Source organism: Littorina saxatilis, linkage group LG2, assembly GCF_037325665.1.
Source record: "Littorina saxatilis isolate snail1 linkage group LG2, US_GU_Lsax_2.0, whole genome shotgun sequence".
Lineage (NCBI taxonomy): Eukaryota > Metazoa > Mollusca > Gastropoda > Littorinimorpha > Littorinidae > Littorina > Littorina saxatilis.
In genome coordinates this window covers 67952067-67978278 of record NC_090246.1, presented here as the reverse complement: position 1 = coordinate 67978278, position 26212 = coordinate 67952067, and the positions used below count along the sequence as shown (strand labels likewise).

Below are 26212 nucleotides of genomic sequence, written 5' to 3'. Positions count from 1 at the left end.
CTAAGGTGTGATTTAAATCTGTCTCTCTATCTCTCTATTTTAAGTTTCTGTTGGGTCATGTGGTTTTTATGTCTTTTGCTGCCTTGTTATTGGGTGGGTTTGTTTTAGTCATCGCTTTTTGCTTCTTGAATAGCATCATTGCATAAACTACGCATTATAATATACAAGCAGGCAAAGCATTGAGGCCGAACAATTTTGCAATCGGCATAGGCGTAAGCAACTAATTTACCTGTAAGCAGCTGCATGCAGTTATCTTTACACATGAGAAACCCATAGTACTCGTTTAGTTTCAAGACCACTATTGAAGTTAAGTTATTCGTAGCCCCCCCCCCCCTCCCCCTAAACCCCCTCCTACCCCAATCTCTCCGCTAGCTCTTGTAATGACAAGGTTTTGTTTATTAGACGGTGGCTATTTTTGAGCAGGTTACTTGACATAAGAAAATGGGTACGTAGGTTTTTGTGTGTGGTAATTGTTCCGTTTATTTTGGAGTGACGGAGCAAATATAACCAGACCCAAAAATTGTTTGCCTTCGCAGCATTAGGGAAAGTAAACACAGCGGAAGCGAAGATAATCAAGGCAATTAGGAGCTGTCCAATCGCCACTCCTCAAGGTTAGTTGCGGGAGGAAGAATCTCAGAAATCCGGGGCCAGTATTTCCGCAAAAAGTGCTACCTTATAGATAGGACGTGGACGGTGAGGCCTCTTTGTGATAAATAGTATAAGATTCTGCCGCGAAAGAAGAGTGTGCATCTGTAATGCCAAAAGACCTTCACATTTCTTGAAAGTAACGGATTAGGAGTAAGGCGTCTTGTGGCACTGTGTGATACAAACTATCAGAATCTGTCAAGATAACGACACAAGAAGAGGGTGCCTCTTGTTGTGTTCCATGCTAAAATCAAAGGTTGTTTTTTTGAAACTTGATGACTGATTACTAGGAGTACAATAAACACTCTTAAGTCAAAGAGTTATTTACCTGACTTTTTTTCTCAAGATTTTCTAGTCCTGTTTTCAAGGGCACAACACGCTGCATCTCAGCTTTTCACGCTATTTGCATATTGGAGCAAGATGAAGGGGTCATTTAATTGATTGATTGGCAGCCACACACAAAACCGAGTCAGTAACTGTGAGATATAAAAGTTAAACTCAGCTTCAGTATATATGTGTGATTAGATGGTGTTGGACGCCTGAGAGCAAGTGACATGATTATCGCTCAGCGAGTCGGGTTAACAAAGCCTTTTTGTTATAATATGCGTTAAACAGAGGCACTATTTTATTTTGGAAGTAATTTGTATATAACCGAGAATGTTGGTTGTCCTTCTTAGAGATGATTACTGCCACCGGCAAGGGTTATGAAAATAAATATAAAAAGCCACAGTGTTACACATCTTGCTTAGAAGCATCCTATCAAAAACCAGACAGGAACGGAGTTATGAAACCCCTCTTGTGATGTCTGTGCTGTCATTGGATTATGCACGAATCCTTGTTTGCACGTCGATTACAGAATATTCACTATCTCATCATTCTTATATCATCCGCCATTAGATATACTGCAGTCACCCTTGCGTAGATCGTAGCCCTTCTTGCGTAGATTGTAGCCAGCGTAGTGTATAGATCGCCCAAGAATCTTTACCTCAAATAACGATTTGATAGAACCAATACCACCACCTTCCCCAAACCACACCATACGGTTTGCATTTGTGCAGTGTCAGGGGATACGGATGTCCGTGTTCCTCCGCTTACGTTTTCAAGAATTACACTGAGTTTAGTCTTTTCTCTTTTCACGGAAGTGTATAAACATTGTTGGTTGCGATCCAAAGAAAGCTAATTTTACCACACACACAAACTTTAAAAAAAAAGGTCTTGGAAAGACCGAGGACGTAGGTGGATGAAGATCTGGGTATGGGCCTCTGGCCAATTTAGTCATCTTTTGCAGTTAGGCCAGTGCAGTACGGTCGAATGCCGTTTATCACAGGACAGGATAGTGCAAGAATTTTGAAGTATATATGCACAAATCACAGTGTACAAGGAGACAAGTTGTGCGATATAGACACTGTGTGGGTACGGCCAAGTAATCGTGCATCATAGGGTATTAATGGCCGACCGTGCGTTTCATGGTCGCTGAGTAGTGCAGTGTAGTACACAGTGTATCTGTTGTGGGTCCGCTGCAGTGTTTCATAGTCAGTAGCACGGTACCGTTCAACGTGTACATGTTGTCGATGCAGATATGTGCCGTGCGGTATGTCATAGTCAGTAGTGTAGTGCATTTTGGCAGTGTAGATGTTGTGGATACGGACCCTGTTCTGACCGTGCGATAGCTCTAGCTAACCCCCTTCATCATGTCAAACGTTTGAGACAACCCTCGTCAGTATTGCATTAATTGAGTCCTACTACGTAAAGTCACGTACACAGTGTATCTGACCGTGGGTTGTCCTGCAGCAGCCGTGCTTCACCCATCTTCAGCCCTCATTGACACCTCCTTGATTGAGTTGATGTGTCTTGATGGCCAGTGTGGCCTATAACTTCATGGTGGTCGACCCCAACTCGCACAGTCGCCGCTACAGCGAGCACAACAGCACCTCGGGCCACGGTCACCATGACCCACGACGGAGCAGTCACGTGGCTCTGGACATGGGCGGAAGCGAGGCCCCCTCCACCACCACCCTCTCTAAGAGGAGACGCTCCCGGAAGAAGTCCTCCAGCGCGGCCGGGGCCCTGGTCAAAGAGCGGGTGAGTGATTTTTGTCAAATGCTATTTTTGAATTTGTAAATGTTTGTGGGTTTCTTTTATTGTCGTCGTCGTCGTCGTCGTCGTCGTCGTCTTTGTCGTTGTTGTTGCTGTAAAGTGGGTCTAGTTCATTTAAGAATATGGCTTAAGAAAAGGTTCATGTTTGTCTGTCTATCTGCCTGCCTGCCTGTCTGTCTGTTTGTTTGTTTGTCTGTCTGTGTGTCTGTTTGTGTGTCTGCCGGCCTGTCTGCCTGGTGGTCTGTATGTCTGTATGTCTGTCTGTCTGTCTGTATCGCTAGCTGGCTGGCTGGCTGGCTGGCTCTCTCTCTCAATGTCTGTCTGGTTTGTCTACCTGTCGAACAATTTTGTCGACAAAGAACATGCTGTTGATCTGATCAATCCGCAGTGCATGAGTAAAGGACACCGTGCGTGTTCTTCTCGCGGCATTGGAAGAAGCTCAGTGCTCGAGCTCTTTAGAGTTGCAAGGTTTGAAGAACTGGTCTGTGGGTCTGCAGTCTTTTCACACCCCCGGTATAGGGGTGTGTATAGGATTCGGTCGATGTGTTTGTTTGTGTGTTTGTGTTCGCATATAGATCTCAAGAATGAACGGACCGATCGTCACCACACTTGGTGAACAGGTTCTATACATTCCTGAGACGGTCCTTACAAAAATTGGGACCAGTCAAACACACGGTTAGGGAGTTATTGGTGGATTAAGATTCTACAAGGACTTATAGAGGGACATATTAATGGTCAAAGGGAAATAAACTTCTCAGTTGGTGGCAGTGAGAATGGTAAGGACGAGGACGGGGGTGTTTTTCCTACCTCGGAGGAATTTCTTGTTTACAGACTGGGTGGGGTTTTCATAGTTAGAGTTGTCGACGGGGTATGGACTTGCAGTCTCATTTTGAGACTTAACTGTTGTACACGTGAGACTCCTAATGAATGAGGCAGAGCGCTATATTGATATCTAAGAAAAAAAAGGAAGTAATTTTTCCACATATACTGACGTCCAAAAGAAACGCGAAAAACAGTGTCTAGTGTCATTTATTGCCTAATAAAAAAATCGTACAAAAATTCAAATTTCATTCTTAATGTCCAATTTTTGGTAGAGTAGAACACTGACTTATGGTACATAACACAGTAAGGTTGCGGAGACGATGCGTTATTAGCGCTTAACAGAACAGTCTATAGCGTGTGTGGCCCCCATTCGCATCGATGACGGCCTGGCATCGGCGGTGCATTGAGCGGACCAACGTGTTGCTGGCTTGCCTGGGAATGTTGGTCCAGGCCTGCCGGACGGCCCGATCAGCGACAGTTGTGGGCCTTGGGACCACCCTGTTGAGCTGTGTCTGGAGCAAGTTCCAAAATTGCTCAATAGGGTTCATGTCAGGAAATAACGCTGGCCAAGGCGTCACCTGGATGCCTGAGCGGTGCAGGAGATCCTGAGTGGCCCTGGCGGTGTGGGGGCGCGCGTTGTCGTGCTGGAAAACCCAGTTTCCATGGGCTTGAAAAAAGGGCAGCACATGAGGGTGCAGCACCTGGTCCATATAGTGCTGCGCTGTTACGCCGTTGCCGGGTCCAGGACCCAGGCCTTGGAAGATGACGGGACCTAGCACCTGGTTGTGGCCGATGGCGCCCCACAACATGAGGCTGGGCCCACCCCAGGCGTTGTTCTCCGCGACACAGTTGTCAGCATAGCGGTAACCACTTCTTCTCCATACCCGAACACGCCCGTCGGCATGGTCAATGCAGAAACGGCTTTCATCGCTGAAAAGCACGTTCTGCCAGCGAACATTGTTCCAATTGAGGTGGCCTTGCGCCCAATGCAGGCGTGCCTGTCTATGGCGCACGGTGAGGACGGGTCCCCTGGCTGGACGGCAGTTCCTCAGCCCCCTTAAGCGCAGTCGCCGGCTGGCCGTTTGCCTAGAAATGGGTGCCTGGTGTGTCCCTATAACAGTTCTGGCTGTTTCTGCAGCTGTTCTGAAGGGATGTGCAACATGGCTGCGGAAAATGTGCCGATCTTGCCTTGGCCGTCACTCGGGGTCTGCTGCTTCGCTCGGCATCAGCAGTAGAGCCAGTTATCACAAACCGCTGCAGGAGACGATGAATGGTGGATATGTGACATTGGAAAGTCGCAGCCACGGCTTCCGGCGTGCCCCCAGCCTCCAGACGTCCAATGGCTCTCTCGCGTTCAGCAGAAGTGAGTCTTGGCATGGTGATAGCGTCGAATGATGGACTGATGAAACCTGTAACTTTGTGCCATTTTTATCCTCTAGTGACAGTGAACACCACTCACTGATCAGCTTTTGTGCTTTTCTTGCACGTGCAGCTGAACTGCACAAGAAAAATGTCTCAGCTTACTCGGGCTTTACGTGGATTGCAAGTGCGCTGATGCGGTAAAATTCACAATACACCTTCCTCAGACATCGGTCTTGATACACTGGCTGCCAAAAATAACGCAACTTTTGTTAATCCAGAAAAAAATTATTTGTAAAATAAATAATATTGTTCGCGTTTCTTTTGGACGTCAGTACATGTGCGGCAATAGAAAAAGTGAGAGTTATGAGGAACCATTTATCTCCTATTGCACATGTCGTATACATATAGACCGCTACCGCAACACGGTGGCCTAGTGGTAAGGCGTCCGCCCAGTGAGCGGGAGGTCGTGGGTTCGAACCCCGGCCGGGTCATACCTAAGACTTTAAAATTGGCAATCTAGTGGCTGCTCCGCCTGGCGTCTGGCATTATGGGGTTAGTGCTAGGACTGGTTGGTCCGGTGTCAGAATAATGTGACTGGGTGAGACATGAAGCCTGTGCTGCGACTTCTGTCTTGTGTGTGGCGCACGTTAACTGTCAAAGCAGCACCGCCCTGATATCTCCCTTCGTGGTGGACTGGGCGTTAAGCAAACAAACAAACAAACAAAATATAGACCGCTTACTTCCTTTGTTTCCCAGAAGTCTCTTGTCATACATGTCTGACATGTAAGAGCCATGATTTGTCTTAGAGGTGCGTCTTGTTTCAACGGTAGGCTTACAATTTAGTAATACAGGGATGCCGTTTGGCATCGAACGCCGATACTTACTTCAAATCGACGAAAACTTTGGCAGACATGCATGAGAATTGTTCGATTGACGCCAAGGACGGCAAAACAATTCCGACAATTGTTACACTGGTATGTCCATATTTACAAGTGTGTCGAAAATTATAGGTCCTAGCCACATCCCCGTAAAAGAGTTCACGATATATGTCAAAATTGTTGAGAATGTGCTTATGATTTCATAGTTTGCGCATTAATGTTTGGTCCTATACGAACCTTGTATTGCGTCCCTGGGGTATGTCTTGCCTTTAGGGTCGGATCTAACATTTGTGAACTTTTTGTCAAACTTCTGTGGGTTTGTTTAAAAGTGAACGACTTCGGAGTCAGAAAAAGATGTGCACAATCCAAGTTTAGTTTTGGGCTGCCGTTTATAGACGTGAAGGGAGGCAGCTGTAGTGAACGATACAGCTATCGGTGAAACATTATTTCTGAACTCTTCGCTTCAACACAGAAATGCTGACATTTGGCTAACGTACAGTTCCGTATTTGTCTTGTTCATGCATGAATCATCCTCGATAATACTACGCATGGTCTAGGTGAGATTAGTTTGTTTTCGTTGTGACAGATGTTGAAGCAATCTTGGACAGCTTGTCAATACGAACTGTTTCGGGAGGGAGATGCACATGCATTTGAACCCGGGGATTATGTGGCTGTGGTTATATGTGCCATTGATTTTTCCATATTGGCGAAGGCCCTTTCAATAATTATGTGTGTGTGTGTGTGTCAGTGTGTGTGTGTGTGTGTGTGTGTGTGTGTTAGTGTGTGTGTGTGTGTGTGTGTGTCTCTCTCTCTCTCTCTCTCTCTCTCTCTCTCTCTCTCTCTCTCTCTCTCTCCCTCTTTCTCTCTCGATGTCTGGTCCTGTATGTAAAAGAGAGAGGGGTAACTTTTATCTGTGTTTGAGGAGAAATGCTGAGCATCATTTTTCGCAAACGACCGACCCCTAGACTGTAGAAATGCTGCATCTTACACAGTACAACACTTCTAGAACACCCGGCAGTCTTCACCGTCCGAACTATTTGTTGACCCAGGTGAAAATGTACATCGGAACTCTAAGGTACTTGTTTGTTTTCATACATTCTCGTAGATGACCAGGCTCATCAGCATTACAATACACAAACTGGAGGTGCTGATTCGGACACAAACGCACCCGGGTGTATGGGATTTAGACTTCTCAACTTTCTGGAACAGACCCTATCGATATTCCAAGCTCTAGCAAGCCATCGCAAAATTCGAAGCATATCATAGCAAGGCAGTTTGTACAGCCAATCTAAAAGACTCGACTGATGCTCGAAGTTCACGCGACTTGTTTTCTTCTTTTTCTTCTTATTTTATGGTCTGAAACTCCCACGTTCACTCATGTTTCAGCACGAGTGGTCTTTTACGTTTTTACCCCACCATTCAGGCAGCCATACGCCGATTTAGGGGCTGCATGCTGGGTATTTTAGTGTTTCTATAACCCACCGAACTCTGACATGGATTACAGGATCGTTTCCGTGCGCACTTCGTCTTGTGCTTGCGTGTACACACGAAGGGTGATAACGCACTAGCAGGTCTGCATATAAGTTGACCTGGGAGATCGGACAAAATCTCCACCCTTAATCCACCAGGCGGCCGCGGCCAAGATTTGAACTCACGACCTTCCGATTAGGAGGCTGATGTCTAGTCCACTACACCACTGCGCCTCGACCTCACGCGACTTTCAAAAACAAACAAACAAACAAACAAACAAACAACAAACAAGCCAGCAAACTGAAGCTATAGAAGGACTTAGTCGTCATTGTCTTATTAATTGGAATATTCGTTACTTCACATTATCAGAATCGCATACACATTTGCTTTTACTTTCTTTATTCCTGTGCGGCTTTTGTGCACTGGTAAAAAGTTAAAGGCGTTGAAAAAATACAAATATGATTGATATGCATCGGAAACAGGATAGGAAACAAGTATACCTGAAGTTGAACTAAAGAAACAAAAATAGAGCATTTCACGGTCGGTTATTTCGACGTTGCTGGTTTGCTGAAGTTTACACCCGAAATGCTGTGACGTAACACAGTCAGTCTGCGACTGCGGTCTGTGCTATATAACCTCTTCGTGACTGCATGCCAACACGTTTTGCATTTTTACTTCCCGAAATACGCGATCTTTTTCCTCTGGCATGTGGTAAGTCAATCAAGCGAGCGGTAAAGTAGACTTGCCAGTTGTTTGATCTCTTTGTGTGTTGTGAGTTTAGTTCGCAAGCAGCAGTCATTACTGAAGTGACGTAACGCTGTGACGTCAGAATGAAAGGTGTCTGCTGAAAGCTGAGGTGTTCTGCTTGGAGTTTTAGTTGGAGTGTTCGGTTTTGTCTATTGCGTATGCAGAGCGAAAGAAACGAAAGAACAAAAATGAGAAATCGGCGAGCTACCTATCTACTTCGCCATCTCTTTTGACGTATGCGAAACGAGTTTTACGCTTGGAGGTTACACAGAAGACAAATTTATGTAAGGTCTCATCAAGTGCGCGCGCGTGTGTGAGAGTATGTATGTGTGTGTGTGTGTGTGTGTGTGTGTGTGTGTGTGTGTGTGTGTGCGTGTGTGTGTCTGTGTGTGGTTGTGTGTGTGTGTGTGTGTGTGTGTATGTCTCTGTGTATGTGTGTGTGTGTGGTTGTGCATCTTGTCGGTTTCGTGCAAATTACGTCGAATTGATTGATTGTTGGATGATTGGATCAATGGATAGATGGATGTATGGAATGATTGATAATATCTCTGTTTGATGAGTGGATTGATGCCTGGATGCAGGAATAGTTATTTTCATTCATTAATGCATTCATTCAACCATTCATGTATTCCAGACGATACAAATGTCAACCGCTTCACTTTATTATGTTCTGCTGAAACATTTTGCTGCGCACCTGCGCCCGAATTAACCACTTTACATAACAGCGATGCCCTTATTTTTTTCAACACTCTTAAAGCCGCCGGATGCGTAGGATCACAAACGTCTTTCTGAGACATAACAGGCAGAATTCTCGGCGCCACCCACTTCGATTTAAGTTCTGCAATGAGGTCAGTTGATGCGCACATGTGGTGGTTCATCAGAAACGGTTTTAAACTTTGTCGTGACATACTGAAAATCTAACAAGGAGTTCCCATATTAGTGTTTGTCTGGGTTATTCAGGCGTAGATTCATTGAGTGTTTATTTCTAGGCTTGAAAAGGATGGAACGTAGAGTCGTAAACAGCTTTGAATACTTCATATTTTGACGAGGTACTGGCTGTTTGTTCCGTTTGATTGGGGTTGTTGTTGTTGTTGTTGTTGTTGTTGTTGTTGTTGTTGTTGTTGTTGTTGTTGTTGTTGTTGTTGTTGTTGTTGTGCGGGTTCGAAGGTTTATTCTTGTTGGGTACATAAGCGTTTTATCATTGCATTCATTGCTTTGCTTACTTTTACAACTTCTCTGAGATATTTTGGCTCCGTTCGATCTTATACTTTCTAATGCGTACAGAGGATTAATAAAGTTGCAGCAGCTTACTTAATACGTCACGGTTTCACGTGCAGTTTATTGCACGCTCAGCAGGACAGTCTAGCAGAACACAGTGTATTGTATAGGAAGACATAAGTGTGCACAGGACAGTCACGCCACACGCATGTGTGTGTGTGTGATGTTAATACACAATGACAGCAAGAATTGTGCATCCCTGCCAGAAAATGAATCGTCTCCATACCCACCCCCCCCCCCCCCCCAGCACTTTTTACATTTAGTCAAGTTTTGACTAAATGTTTTAACATAGAGGGGGGAATCGAGACGAGGGTCGTGGTGTGTGTGTGTGTGTGTGTGTGTGTGTGTGTGTGTGTGTGTGTGTGTGTGTGTGTGTGTGTGTGTGTAGAGCGATTCAGAGTAAACTACGGGACCGATCTTTATGAAATTTTACATGAGAGTTCCTGGGTATGATATCCCCAGATGTTTTTTTTCATTTTTTCGATAAATGTCTATTATGACGTCATATCCGGCTTTTTGTAAAAGTTGAGGCGACACTGTCACACCCTCAATTTTCAATCATATTGATTGAAATTTTGGCCAAGCAATCTTTGACGAAGGCCGGACTTCGGTATTGCATTTCAGCATGGAGGCTTAAAAATTAATTGATGACTTTGGTCATTAAAAATCTGAAAATTGTAATCAAAATTATTTTTTTATAAAACGATCCAAAATTACTTTTATTTTATTCTTCATCATGTTCTGATTCCAAAAACATATAAATATGTTTATTCGGATTAAAAACAATCGTTTTAAAAACAATTTCATCTTATTCCTTGTCGGTTCCTGATTCCATAAACATATAGATATGATATGTTTGGATTAAAAACACGCTCAGAAAGTTAAAACGAAGAGAGGTACAGTAAAGCGTGCTATGAAGCACAGCGCAACCGCTACCGCGCCAAACAGGCTCGTCACTTTCACTGCCTTTTGCACTAGCGGCGGACTACGTTTAGTTTCATTCTGTGAGTTCCACAGCTTGACTAAATGTAGTAATTTCGGCTTACGCAACTTGTTTCAGATTTCAAATCAGTCTAGAAAAATCTTAATTAACTAAATCCAAAAACAAAGAGACTGCCAACGTTCCAATTTTGTTGTCGATTCTTCATTAGTTATTAGAAACAAGTCGCGTAAGGCGAAATTATTACATTTAGTCAAGCTGTCGTACTCACAGAATGAAACTGAACGCACTGCATTTTTTTTCACCAAGACCGTATATACTGGTAGCATCGTCAGTCCACCGCTCGTGGCAAAGTCAGTGAAATTGACTAGCCAGAATAGCGCGGTAGTGGTTGCGCTGAGCAGGATAGCACGCTTTTCTGTATCTCTGTTCTTGTTAACTTTCTGAGCTTGTTTTTAATTCAAACATATCATATCTATATGTTTTTGGAATCAGGAACCGACAAGGAATAAGATGACATTGTTTTTAAATCAATTTTGGAAATTTAATTTTAATCATAAATTTTATAATTTTATTTTTCAGAGCTTGTTTTTAATCCGAATATAACATTCTTATATGTTTTTGCAATCAGAAAATGACGAAGAATAAGATGAAATTACAATTTTCAGATTTTGAATGAACAAACTCGTAAATTAATTTTTAAGCCTCCAAGCTGAAATGCAGAACCAAAGTCCGGCCTTTGTCGATTGCTTGGCCAAAATTGTAATCAAATTCATTTAAAAAAATGAGGGTGTGACAGTGCCGCCTCAACTTTTACAAAAAGCCGGATATGACGTCATCAAAAACATTTATCGAAAAAATGAAAAAAAAATCTGAGGATATAATTCCCAGGAACTCTCATGTGAAATTTCATAAAGATCGGTCCAGTAGTTTACTCTAAATCGCTCTACACACACACACACACACACACACACAGACACACACACACACACACACACTCACTCACACACACACACACACACACACACACACACACACACACACACACACACACACACACACACACCACGACCCTCGTCTCGATTTCCCCTCTATGTTAAAACATTTAGTCAAAACTTGACTAAATGTAAAAACGAGCATTCTAGATGTAGACAACACCAGGAAAATGAATTAAACTTATACGGAACCAGCCTCCTAGATGGCACCTGAAAGAATACGAAGGCTTTAATTATCTATTAATATTTGAGCGCTTTTTTCTTAGTTTCTCATATCGTGTCATTAGTGCTCTGCTTCACATGCTAATTTTTCATTAACAACTGTTTCGAGAAATACAGAGTAGCCAGCAGCCTAGCACTGTTTCAAGTCCCTGCTAATCAAGAATGAGAGCCATCATCAGTTTCAATAGGCAACTTCTCAGACATAGAATTGACCTGAGAGTCGACCTCGCTTTTTGTTGTACAGATTCTGCACATGCGGGCCTCAAGGACACATGTCTTCTTCCGTTTGCGTCACTGCTGAATGTTTTGGATTGCACGCTTCATAAACACGGGTTTTTAAGCTGCTAGGTGTAGTGATGTAAAGGTCCAGCTGTGTATAACTTAAATCCCACAAGTTTTTGTTTGAAGGGAATAGCTTAGATGTCGTATCCAAGCCGGCTTATGTGAGATTTTGGACAAGGTGACTTGGATTAGGGTTTATAGAGAATTTCATGTCATAGCTTTGAACAAATTTCAGCATTGCCTTTATGTTTGATTGTTCGGAAGAGCGATGGATTTGGCAACTGTACATTTTTAGCTCATATTTTGTGGCAAAGTAATTAAAATGTCTGAAATGTGCACATGTGTACGCATGTTGTGCGATAAGTTTCACAGTATTGTCAGAGTGAAACTGATTCAACCATTGGTCCCCGCAACATGTTCTGTTTGACGTGCACAAGATCAAATGGGCATCGCGACCAAATTCAGTCAAGAACATACACACACACACACACAAACACACACACACTCAAACACACACACACACACACACACACACACACACACACACACACACACACACAGCCTGGCTAAAACCAATCTGTTTCCATGCCAATCAGTAATGCATCACATGTCAAGAGGCAGACAGGAGTACAGATACAGCATACGCTTCGCTTCCAATTAATGCTTGCGCCACACAACACCATGCAAACCTTTCATACGCCTCTGGTCTGGAAAGGGAGGCGATTGAATGAAAACACAAAGCACTATAGCTTTTACCGATAAAACCCATCGCAGGGGGTTGTATTATCTCAAGAACACACTTCGTATTAGCTGAGCGGCGAAAGACGTTGGGACGGCGCGAGCATTATTTACAGCCTAACTGCTTTCCAGCCGCTCATTAAAAAGAAACCGAGATGCATGGCAGGTGCTCATAATTAGGTGCATCTCTGCACTGTGCTGGAGTAGACCTACCGCGGTACCCCTCCCCCTCCCCACCCCACCGGCTTTAAGACCAACACAACTATCAGACCACCGGTTCTTAAAGTGGAGTGAGTTTAAATGGAGGTACATCAGTTTACAAAGTTTATGAACAGACACTCTAAAAAAAAAACCAAGGTCTCAAAAGGTCTGTACTGATTGGAGAGTCTTAAAATAAGGATTCCATTCACGGTTCTTGTAAATAATAAAGAAAGAATAATACGGCTGTGCCCTCCCCCCTCCCCCCCTTCCCCCCCTCCCCCCCCCCCCTCGGTACACGTTAGATGTCACGTGGAAAGGTAGTTGCAGACAGGTACGTAGATTGCTGTTTCTGCCTTCCTCTCGCTTACACATCGCTCGGGAATGCGAACCGAACTGACCCTTCTTGGACTGGGCAGCGTGTTGTATTGACCTTTGTGTGCATTGTGCAGATGAGGACAGTCTGTTCTATACTACCACTACTTTTAAAAGAAACATTAAACAAATGCGTTTGGGTGTAGAATTTTGTGATGAGGCCCTTTATGTTTGAACTAATAAGGCCTACAGTGTTATATCGACACTTTGATTAGCATACCAACAGATAACAAACTAACAACTCTCATGAACAGTTTTCAGTGTTAAATTTGCTGCACCAAGACAAGTTTTTTTTTGGACATGGTAAATTCAGGCTTGTATTGGTAAAAGATGCAGTGCAGGCCACAGCGGCATTACTGAAGCAACGATTTGTCTTTTTGTTGCAGATTACGATATGAACAGTCAAAAGCTTTTCGTAACTATCTCACAGATCACTGCACGTAGCTTTAGTGTTGCCAGCCAAAGGAAACTTCATGCGGTTTGTCAGTTCGCATCTCCCGCCAAAATGTAACTAACATTCCCCGTGATCCCGTTCTTGGCCTAAAGGCTGTGTGCGGTATGCCACGATGGACACACATCCCATCTTTGACAATATTCTCGTAAGAATCAAACAAAATGTCTTGACGTAAAGTACCCAAATAGAAAGAATTCTCCCTCTCGCCGAGACTAATAGACTTCCATGTGGGCTTTTGACTTAAATAGTTCACGCCTGCGGGTCCTGCAGTGAGCCTGATCGAGGGCCACGCTTTCCTGCCCGCACAATGATGAACACTATTAATTTTTGAAAAAAATGCAAGTTTTCGACTCCTTGCAAGAAGGTTAATTAACAAAATATGGTAAAATTTCAAACGGATTCATGGCTGAAGCTTGACTGAAAGTCCTCGGAGCTCCATGCACCTTTACGTGTCGAGGATAGTAAATGTAAGATCTAGGGATGTGTTATGTTTTTCGCGATCCTGGCATACCCGCGAATACATATGAAATTGACACTCATGCACACAGAACAAGTGAGGACCAAAGGCGACGGTTCTAAAATGACATGGCGTATTAGACACGTTTTCTTCGGCAACTGCGATGGACATAACTTAAATGTATGTCAATTTTTTTTTCTTGGCTCTTAAAACATTTTTGGAGAGATATCACACGACCTGCTAATGCAAGACCGTGGATGCGCGTTAAAGATTCCATATACTAGCAATTAATATGACAGTTGTCCGCTAACCAGTCCACTGGGTTATATATGTTGTGACAGGCGTTGAGACTGTTGCATACTTTATTAAAACCTCTCATGCAGGTAGTGACATTTATTGTGTATTTGCAAGCGCTGAACAAAATCAACACTAGAACACAGACTCTCTTAGATATGTGTGTCTGACGGTGTCATTACATATTGCAGTTTATGTCCGCTTGGTTGAGTGTGTTTAGTTCTGTCATGGAACGATGAGTTGGTCCTTCATGCGTTGGCCTCAAACAGAATGATTAGCATAAATATTAATAAAACAGCATTATTGTCACTCAGCCAAATGCAGACTCATTTTTAACATAGAGGGGGAATCGAGACGAGGGTCGTGGTGTATGTGTGAGTGTATGTGTGTGTGTGTGTGTGTGTGTGTGTGTGTGTGTGTGTGTGTGTGTGTGTGTGTGTGTGTGTGTGTGTGTGTGTGTGTGTGTCTGTCTGTCTGTCTGTCTGTGCGTGTGTGTGTGTAGAGCGATTCAGACCAAACTACTGGACCGATCTTTATGAAATTTGACATGAGAGTTCCTGGGAATGATATCCCCGGATTTGTTTTCCTTTTTTTTCATAAATGTCTTTGATGACGTCATATCCGGCTTTTTGTCAAAGTTGAGGCGGCACTGTCACACCCTCATTTTTCAATCAAATTGATTGACATTTTTGTAAAGCAATCTTCGACGAAGGCCGGACTTCGGTATTGCATTTCAGCTTGGTGGCTTAAAAATTAATTAATGACTTTTGGTCATTAAAATTCTGACAATTTAAATTTTTTTTTTATATCAAACGATCCAAATTTACGTTCATCTTATTCTACATCATTTCCTGATTCCAAAAACATATAAATATGTTCTATTTGGATTAAAAACAAGCTCTGAAAATTAAAAATATAAAAATTATGATCAAAATTAAATTTCCAAAATCGATTTAAAAACAATTTCATCTTATTCCTTGTCGGTTCCTGATTCCAAAAACATATAGATATGATATGTTTGGATTAAAAACACGCTCAGGAAGTTAAAACGAAGAGAGGAACAGAAAAGCGTGCTATGCAGCACAACGAAACCACTACCGCGCTGAACAGGCTCGTCAGTTTCACTCCGTTATGCACAAGCGGCGGACTACGGTCATTGTGAAAAAATGCAGTGCGTTCAGTTTCATTCTGTGAGTTCCACAGCTTGACTAAATGTAGTAATTTCGCCTTACGCGACTTGTTATATTTGCTCGAAAGCCAAGCTGGCGATGTAAAGTACATCTGCGACATTGATCAACATTGATCGACATTGTCAGTAATTGTTGAACAGCTGGTTTCATTATTTTGCACACTCGTGCACATTTCTGAGGGACTGGTATTTTATTTTTGTTTTGGATAGTAGTTTACAGTATACACCGCATGGTATACCTCCGTGCTCTGAGGCGGTGGTTTTTTTTTAACCTTAACTAGCAAAACGAAGTGTTAGACGGTGAATGTACTTACAATGTGTAGAGGTCATCGCTTCTTTCTTCTTTCTTTTTTTTTGTGTACAAATGTATTGCGAGAATACAGTGCCGCATAAAAATGTAATCATAGCGATGGTCCACAGCGTGACAAGCTACGCTAATATGTAATTCAACAACTGGTTTATTAAACCACAACATCAATGATCATTGCAGAGCGGTGGTTGAATCATATGTAGGTCCAGTGACCTGGTGATCAAGTGACATGGCCACAATGAAATGACATTGACATGGTGATCGCATTACCATAGCAGCGGGGCACAACACGCTAAAGTCTGTTCTTAATATATGCTGCGCGCAGCTACACGTGTCTGCTCTGCGTATATTAAAACATGATTTTAAGCTTATGTAATTTGACTTCCGGGCCAGTAAACCACAACATTAATAATGATCACGACCCCGATCTCCATTGCCATGATGGTCAATTCAGAAGGTGATTAAAAGACCCGTGTGTTCAGTGGAACAGTCCACGTTGTACGTAGTACTTTGACATTGAGTATTGAACAATGACGATGGCAAATCTTTAGTTTACGAGGGTTGTAGAATAATGACTGGATTGATTTATTGATTTTTTTTATCTAGAGGGGACTATTCTACCTAGAAAAAAATAAAAACAGAATGGATTAGCGACAGATGATTGGTGGTTGTGTTTGTCTTAAGGAAAATGTATATGTATCTATTCCTCCCTACCTCCTTTCTCGTATTCTGGCACTGTAATCTGGTGAATACATTCCGCACTGACAAAGAAGTCAAGTGTGTAACTTGAAAGCTCATCTGCAGTCTGGCAGAAGTACACACTGATTTGGCACAGCGCCAGATACCTGTTGAAAAAAGTGGCATGACAGATTCAACTGCTAGGTTGTTTTTATCCTTGCCGTTTTGCCGAAAGTGTGTCCCACGTGCATTCGCGTTAGTTGACAGACTGTGATATGTAGGTCATGCGGGCAAGCAATAAGCTTTTGACATACTTGGGAAAAGTCCAAAACGCGGGGGTGGATGAGATATGCTATAGTTCAAGGTAAAGTTAGAGAGACTTCGGTCCTTTTTCATTTCATTACTTGCCTCTCTCTGTCTATCCCTATTTTCTCTCTCCCTCCCCCTCCCCCCTCTCTCTCTATCTCTCTCTCTCTCTTTCTCTCTCTCTCTCTCTCTCTCTCTCTCTCTTTCTCTCTCTCTTTTTACATTTAGTCAAGTTTTGACTAAATGTTTTAACATAGAGGGGGAATCGAGACAAGGGTCGTGGTGTATGTGTGTGTGTGTGTGTGTGTGTGTGTGTGTGTGTGTGTGTGTGTGTGTGTGTGTGTGTGTGTGTGTGCGTGTTTGTGTGTGTAGAGCGATTCAGACTAAACTACTGGACCGATCTTATGAAATTTGACATGAGAGTTCCTGGGAATAATATCCCTGGACTTTTTTTCATTTTTTCAATAAATACCTTTGATGACGTCATATCCGGCGTTTTGTAAAAGTTGAGGCGGCCCTGTCACACCCTCATTTTTCAAACAAATTGATTGAAATTTTGGCCCAGCACTCTTCGACGAAGGCCGGACATTGGTATTGCATTTTAGCTTGGTGGCTTAAAAACTAATGAATGAGTTTGGTCATTAAAAATCGGAAACTTGTAATTAAAATTATTTTTTTATTAAACGATCCAAAAACAATTGCATCTTATTCTTCGTCATTTTCTGATTCCAAAAACATATACATATGTTATATTTGGATTACAAACAAGCTCTGAAAATTAAAAATATAAAAATTATGATTAAAATTAATTTTCCGAAATCGATTAAAAAAACTATTTCATCTTATTCCTTGTCGGTCCCTGATTCCAAAAACATATACTATATGATATGATATGTTTGGATTAAAAACAAACTCAGTAAGCTAAAAAGAATAGACATACAGAAAAGCGTGTTATCCTGCTCAGCGCGACCACTACCGCACTATTCTGCATGGCTTGTCGATTTCACTGCCTTTGCCACGAGCGGTGGACTGACGAAACTACGAGTATGTGGTCGTGGTGAAAAAAGCAGTGCGTTCAGTTTCATTCTGTGAGTTCGACAGCTTGACTAAATGTTGTTATTTCGCCTTACGCGACTTGTTTTTTTCTTGTATCTGTCTCTTTGTCTGTCCATATGTCTGTCCGTCTCTCTCTGTATCTGTCTCTTTCTCTTTTCTTCAGTTGCATTTTCCCATTCATTTCCTCATATGCGTTTAACGGTTGTGGAACAGCTATAACGCCTTGCGGACCGAACCATGTTTTGTCACCATTTATTCGACTCTGCTGATGCTGTCAAATACCAAAATAATTAGCAATCAGCAAAGACTGACAAACTTACAAGTACCAGGCATAATGATGTAAGGCATCACGGTGTTCACTCATTGGCTCGTCGTTCAATTAACTCAGAAGGTAACAGCTTGGAAAACATTAACTTAGCCGACAGAAATTGAATGAGAGATAAAATAACTACAGACGCCAGACTCTCAAAGAAGAGATAGAAGAGCTTAACTTTACAGCAACCGAATGCAACCATTACCCTAGATCGGTTCAAACATCATCGTCGACAAACAGGACTCGGATCCAAATTGTTTCCAGAAAATTAATTCTTCTGCCCGGGAGTTAAATCACGTTGCTTGCGAAATATCTCACGTTCCGCAGAACGGTGAAGACATAAGATATTTCTTCTTGCGTGTCCGCTAAAGAGGGTTACTCTGGTATGCGAAACTACGTTCTACCTCGAACACCTGCTGAATCTAATCGTTTAAACCCGGGAAACCGATTTCCCGAACATACAGAGACATCACCGTAGATCATGGCATACACATCACTGCTAATGCTTTGGGGTATTTTAATTCAAAGTCCGGCTTGGAGATCTTCATACTTTCTGACATACTTTTGCGCATCGTTTAGACATGAAAACTTGACTTCCAAAAGGTCGTTCATCGGTGTGTGAACATTCTTGCTGGTGCATATTCTTTCGTGCACGCGAGAAAAATGTAATGTTCGTTCGATTACACTAATTAGTTGAAGGGTAACAAGCCTGCGTGAAGTAGAAAAATAGCACAGATTCGGGAATACAGATTCCCGGTCCATACAGATATAATAAAAGCGTAAGAACTTTCCGTTTCAAAACGTTCTCTTTTATATCTTTTATATTTTTCATCTTGATATTCTTTTGTTTCATCTTTTCCTCCTCCTTATATTTTGTCCTGTATCTAATCCTCGAACAGCTAAGTAACTACAGTTACAACAGGATCCATAAAAGGTGACGACATGCAGTAACTGTGCTGGTGGTTTTTTTTTAGCACCACATACAATTTAGAAGCGAAAATAAACAGACAAGTATACCCCAACAAGAATAACCTGTACACTACCACCACGAGTGCGTCTAAGTACTAACGTAAAGGGCAAAATACATCTGCGCAGTCGCCACTACACTACATGCTGCGATAGGGATTACATGACGAGTACTTGGCCTGTTTTCTTTTCACACAACAAACGTGTAGCGGGCTGGGAAAAAAAAATTACCTCAATAATCTGCAGTGGGTCGTTTGTCCTGCTGAAGTTACATAGGTGAGCGCAGGGTCTTACCTGACTAAGCAGGGAAGCCATCAGTGTGTGAGGGGAGGGTGGTGAGAGATGACAGGTGGTCGTTTGGAGCCCACCTGCTGGGCCCGTATGCATGAACTAGAAGTAAGAAACACTGGAAGTAGAGGCCTCTTTTCGAAGTGGGAACTCCCGAAGTCAACTTTCTAACTGTTCACAATGCATGAACTGACTTGAACGCCAAAGTAGTGACAGCGAGAGTATTAAGGTCAAGGTCGGGGAAATTGGGGGAATCCCTACTAATACGCATGCGCACGTTTCTATCAACATGGCAGTCAACGAAAATGTGTGCCGCTCAAAAAGAAAGTAGACACAGAGGGGCGTTCTGCGCCTTTTTCAGATGGTGAAATTGCTGTACTCTTGACAGAAGTGTTTTACGAAAGAACGGTTATTCTGTCCAAATTTCAGAACAGTCTAACTGTTAAACATAAAGACGCTGTCTGGTCCAAAATTGCCAAAGAAGTCGCGCTCTCTCTCTCTCTCTCTCTCTCTCTCTCTCTCTCTCTCTCTCTCTCTCTCTCTCTCTCTCTCTCTCTCGGGGTCAAGGTCGACCACGAATGGCGCAGGAGGGAAAATTTTTCACAGTGCAGACAAGATGGATATTTTTCAAGTTCAAAGTGGCTATATCAAAGTTTGAGTCTCCAGAACTATACAAGTGAAAGTCTAAAGTGATTGTGTGCAGAAATCTACTGAAAATGATCGAGGTAGGACTTTGGAGGGCCAGTATTGGTCGTTTTCATTTGGCTTGTGTGGCAAAACATTTCTTGAACCGGCTTCGTGCTCAGCCCGTGTATGGTGACAGTTCTGAAATCAGTGTCAGCGACGTGTGCATTACTTGGGGATGCCTTGTTTTTCTTGCGAACATCGTGTGCTGCTTCAAAGATGTTGCGGAAAGTGCTTTTAGTACGCCATTCCCACCCCTGGGAACTGTGACTTATAATTCGTCAACAGTGACTGGCCATTTGTCAGTGCCAAGTGATGACCTTGTACACCTGTCACCGATGGCGGTGACCTTTCCGCACGCGCAGCACGCGCCATCTTTGTGCCTGGCAGTGATTGCCTTCGCGATACGACGCTTGAGATTGAGCAACGACGTAGAGGAAAACCCTGGGCCTGCTGTCAGTGGCAGTAGCGAAAGTAGTGGTGGTGGTGCGGAGTCAACTGCAGTGGCAGATAGCATCAAACACTTAGAGCAGTCGTTGCAGCAGAAGCTGGATGTCGTTCTGGCAACCATGCAAACACAGGCGGACTTTCTCAAACGACAAGAAGACATGCTTAGAAAACAAGAGACATTGATGAAGAAATTTGGGGATGAGCAAGAGACAATGAAAAAGTCCCTCAAGAAGAACGAACAGTCGATCTCCAACCTCTCCTCACAACAAGACGATCTGTATCGTGTGGTGACTAGCCTCGAGGCAGAGGTTGACAGGCTGGAGGGGTTTTCCCGTCGCAACAACGTCAAGTTTTTCGGAATACCAGAAGAAGTTGGCGACACCGATGCTGACTGTGTTGTTGCAGTGAAAAACGTTCTTGACACCTACATTCCTCAGAAGCAGTGGGAGCCTGACGTCATCGAGCGAGCGCATCGCCTCGGCAAACCCAACCCCAAGAATCCCAACCCCCGCCCTATCATTGCCAAGTTCCAACGTTGGGGCGATGCGATGCGTCTCATGAAAGACCGTGAGGCACGAAGCGACATGGAGCACGACAACCTGAGAGCGGCCCAAGATCTCACCAGACGGCAGACCCAGAAGCTGAAACAGCTGAGGGAGGAGGGGAAGACGGCCTACTACACAAACGGCAAGCTACGCTTCCATGACAACCCCAGAAACAACGATGATCGCCGTGCTGACAACCGCCGGCCGGGTGGCCCCGGTTTGTTGACAAACACCGACTCGGAGACGCCCCCTGATCACGAGCAACGTCAACCAATCAGCGAAGTAGAAATAGAGCGTGACGTCAGTGACACTCAGGGTCACAGCCGTGACACTGAAGAAAATTCCGGTCGGAATTCCGGGCAGAGTGACGCCAGAGATAAGCGTGTGACCCGCTCAGCCAATCGGCAGGGCCACAAAGACATGACATTGGGTGGCGATAGTGGAGGTGGTGGGTACTCGGCCTACATTCGCAACGTGCGTGGAACTCCCACCCGTGCAGGAAACAGCGAATAGGGGCGTGGCCAAGGCTATGACAATGCAAACAAACAAGACACACAAGCACATGACAAAAACACACCTGATGTAAATAATGTTGCAACAACAAATAAGGACAAATTGAATACTTCTTTTTCATTTCTTTGTTGGAATATAAATGGGTTGATTGCCAAGCTAACTGACCCTGATTTTGTTGATTACATAACTTCTTTTGATGTTTGCTTTTTGTCTGAAACCTTTACTTTGCCAAGCTTTGACTTCAGTACCTATTTTAGTGATTTCATTGTTCTTCATTCACCAGGTGTGAAACTGACCAAGATGGGCCATGTTTCTGGTGGAACTGTTATGTTGATTCGTAAATGTCTGTCGGATTTTGTTGAGACTATTGATACCAAGAGTGAAAATGTTTTGTGCGTAAAACTTTCAAAAGAATTGTTTGGTTGTGAGAAAGACATGATGTTTATTGGTCTGTATAATCATCCAGTAGGCAGTGTGTACTATGATAAAAAAGATTATGATTGTACTCTAGAAATGCTAGAACAGTTTATTTTGTCTTTAATGGAAGCTGGCAGGGATGTGTACTATTTACTTGGAGGTGATTTGAACGCCCGAATAGGGGATTGGTGTCTTGAATGTGTTGATGAAGAAGATGATGATGAGGATGGTAATGTTTTTGAAAGAAAATCACAAGATGTCTTGACAAATAACTTTGGTAAAATACTGATTCAGTTTTGCTGCATGTTTCACCTTGTACCTCTGCATGGATTAGTACAACCAGGTTTCGATGATAAATTCACTTTTGTGTCTGAAAGAGGAAATAGTACTATTGATCACTTTTTGTCTTCAGTTGATTTTGTTGAATATGTAAATATGTTTTCTGTTGTCAACCGCATTGAGTCTCATCATATGCCTGTTCGGTTAGATGTGTGTGCTGCCCTAAAAATGGACGCTGATGTAGACAGTGAGAATAAGACTAGTTCAGAGAAACTGACTTGGGATTCCTCCAAAGCTAGTGTATTTTTAGATTTTCTTTCTTCACGTGAAGGTCAAACTGCCATCGATGACGCTGCTGCATGTATTGATGATAACTCTGACGCTGCCTTGACAATGTTTGTAAACACGCTTTTAGAAGCGGGTCGGTGCATGCGACGCACGGTGTTTTTTGGAGGCCGTCAGCGTCGTACGAGCCGATGGTTTGACACAGAGTGTAGGGAGGGAAAACGTGAAGTTAATAGATTACTTAGTCGGTACTCTCGCACTAGAAAGGTTGAGGATAAACTACAGTATTTGCAAAAAAGATCTGAATATCAAACAAGAGGCGAAGCCTTCAAGGCTCACGTAAGAAATCGACAAACAGTAACACAAACTCAATCACTCCGTCACACATACACACACACACACACACACACACACACACACACAGTAAGCATAGGTGAAACTGTGCAAGAAAGCGAGACCCTGGATCTGCCAAGTAGTCTCGGCCCGCTCACAATAACAATGACCGAGACTTTCAGTAATTCCTTTGCGTGACGTCTAACCCTCTTACGTCATAATGTGACGTCTTCAAATAGTTTCTATCACACACGTCAAACACTTTTGACCGAGACGTAATCTTCTTATGCGAGCTTTATCCATAGACTCGGAAATGTTAAAGTTTCTATCACACACACACACACACACACACACACGCACGCACGCACGCACAGACAGACAAAGTTTATCATCGCATAGGCTACACTTACGTGAGCCAAATATGATAAAAGAGAAAAAGAAAGCATATAGAAAATCAGTACAAGATTCTTTACTAGAAAACAGAAAAAATCCTTCCATGTTCTGGTCAACGGTAAAACGGTCTCGCCCAAGGGAGAGAAACCGTGCTACTATAAATATCGATGTTTGGAAAGACCACTTTGAAAACATTTTGGGACAGCACACAGCTTCAACGCCTGAACAAAACGAAAATGTAATAAATGAAGAAAGTGAGGAAGATGTACATATTTATGAATTGGATGAACAAATTTCGTTAGCTGAGGTAAAACAAGCCATTCGAAAATTAAAAGCAGGGAAAGCTTCTGGTATTGATGAAATACCAGCAGAATTTCTAAAAGCAGCTGAGGATATTGTTGCCCCTTTTCTCACTAAGTTCTTTAACCGTGTTTATGACACTGGTGTGTTTCCTAAACAATGGAGTCAGTCCGTGATAGTTCCTTTACTGAAAAAGGGTGATGTAAATAATCCTGGAAATTATAGGGGCATTTCCCTCCTGAGTACTATTAGTAAAGTTTTTACTTCCATCCTAAATAAGCGTCTGTATAAATGGGCAGAGAGTGAACACAAGATATGTGAAGAACAAGCTGGTTTTCGAAAAAACTATTCAACTATTGATCATCTTTTTACACTTGTGACTATGATTAAGAAATGTCTGTATGGACAAAGGAGAAGTAAACTGTACGTTGCTTTTATTGATTATTTGAAAGCTTTCGATTCTGTAGACAGGGATAGTTTGTGGGTCGTTCTTCAAAAAATAAAAACTTCGACGAAAATGCTCCGTATGCTACAAGGGATTTATGATTCTGTCCAGTCATGTGTAAGATGGGGCCCTGAAGTGTCTGACTTTTTTGATTGCCCTGCCGGGGTGAAACAAGGCTGCATGTTGTCTCCCCTGATTTTTTCCCTGTTAATTACTGAAGTAGCCGATATAGTAACCTCAAATGGAAGGCATGGTGTTCAGTTTTTGCCTGGATTACAAGAAATTTTTTTGCTTCTTTTTGCTGACGATATTTGTTTGATTTCTACAACACCTGCTGGACTACAAAACCAATTGAACAATCTTGAACAAGCCTCCTCTGCCCTTGGCCTCAGTGTAAATTTAAAGAAAACAAAAGTAATGGTTTTTCGGAAAGGCGGTCATCTATCTAAGACAGAAAAATGGTTTTATCAAGGTAAACCTATGGATGTTGTAAACAGTTATAAATATTTGGGTGTCACATTGACAACAAAATTATCATTTGACATTGCTTTAGAAGAATTTGCAGGCAGAGCCAAGGGAAAAGTGGTAGAAATCATGAAAACAATGTGGAGCTTAGGTAGCATGGATGTTAGTGTATTTTTTAAATTGTTTGATGCGCTAGTAAAACCTATGCTTCTGTACGCCTCTGAAATATGGGGTATCACACGCTTTCGTTCTGTTGAATCTCCGCATTTGTTTGCTTGTAAAAGATTTTTGAATGTTTTACCAAGAACTCCAAACGCGATGGCATATGGAGAACTCGGTCGTTTCCCTTTATTCATTGACAGTACTGTCAGTGTTATCAGGTACTGGCTAAAGCTGCAGAACATGTGTTTGGTTAGATTACCTAGACAAGCGTACGAGATGGATAAAAACAGATTTTCAAGGTTACCCGGAAATGAGGTTGATTTGCAAAATTGGGCTTGCTCGGTAAAGCGTTGTTTGGATATGTGTGGGTTTTCCTTTGTATGGCTGAATGGTGGTGTTGTTCATGAAAAAGCTTTTTTGCGTGCGTTCAGACAGCGTTTGATTGACTGCTATAAGCAGGAATGGTTTGGTAAGATAATGGAAAGTGATAGATTTTCAACGTATAGTTCGTTCAAGTCTTTATTGCAGCCGGAAAAATACCTAACAGATATCACACTTACTAAATTTAGAAACATTTTTGTCAAACTACGCCTAGGTATTATTGACCTGAATGGAAACAAACGCTATAGTGCTGTACCAAACACGTGCCCGTTTTGTCCTGCTGTGGAAAACGAAATACATTTTCTGCTACATTGCCCAAAATACCAGGATCTACGTGTAAAATATATTTTGAAATATTTCACTGACAATGTACATGTACCACCCTTGATTTTTCTGCTACAAAATGAGAGTATATACATTAATAGAGCTGTAGCCATGTATTGTTATTATGCCATGAAAACACGTGATGAAGAAATTTCAAACAGGCAATTGTTGCTATGACTGATACTTTGAGACAAAATTTGTAAATTTTCGTGCCACGATATATATTTTTGTTTTGTTTCTGTACAACCATGAAATTTTGTTGTTGATTTTTATTCCTTTTTTTTCCTGTGTCTTTTGTAAACCCCCATGCGTACATGCCGGTGGCCTCGCATTAAATTTCCTGCGTTCCTGCGTTCCTGCGTTCCTGCGTTCTCTCTCTCTCTCTCTCTCTCTCTCTCTCTCTCTCTCTCTCTCTCTCTCTCTCTCTCTCTCTCTCTCTCTCTCTCTCTCTTACGACACACGCACACACAGACAAACGTACACTCATGCACATACTGACACTATGACACAAGTGACACTGACGGCACACATAAACACACACACACACACCACACACTGCACACACACACACACGCGCGCACACATATACACACACACACGCACCCATACACGCACGCACACAGTCACAAACAAATAACCACACACTCACTCTCTCTCATTTTCTCTCATTCTCTCTCAATCTACACTCATACACACACTGAAACTATGATGACACAAGTGACACGTCACACACACACACACACACACCCACACACACACATACACACCACACACACACACACACACACACACACACACATACTCACCGTAGTGACACACATATACACACGCGCGTACAGTTGAAAGTCAAGACATGATATGATTTTTTCAAAGCAT

The 26212-nt window shown here is 42.7% G+C and overlaps 1 protein-coding gene across 4 annotated transcripts in view; it reads left to right on the top strand.

Moving 5' to 3' along the window:
• Positions 1-26212, top strand: part of LOC138959594 (cys-loop ligand-gated ion channel-like) — a 154497-nt gene that overhangs the window by 7181 nt on the left and 121104 nt on the right. For 2 of the 4 annotated variants that reach the window (XM_070331141.1, XM_070331145.1), the window contains exon 3: positions 2508-2727. In XM_070331141.1, coding sequence (XP_070187242.1) covers positions 2508-2727 — 220 coding nt within the window. Of the gene's footprint in view, positions 1-2436; positions 2728-26212 lie in introns of all 4 variants that reach the window. The other 2 variants (XM_070331143.1, XM_070331144.1) reach the window with 2 other exon arrangements.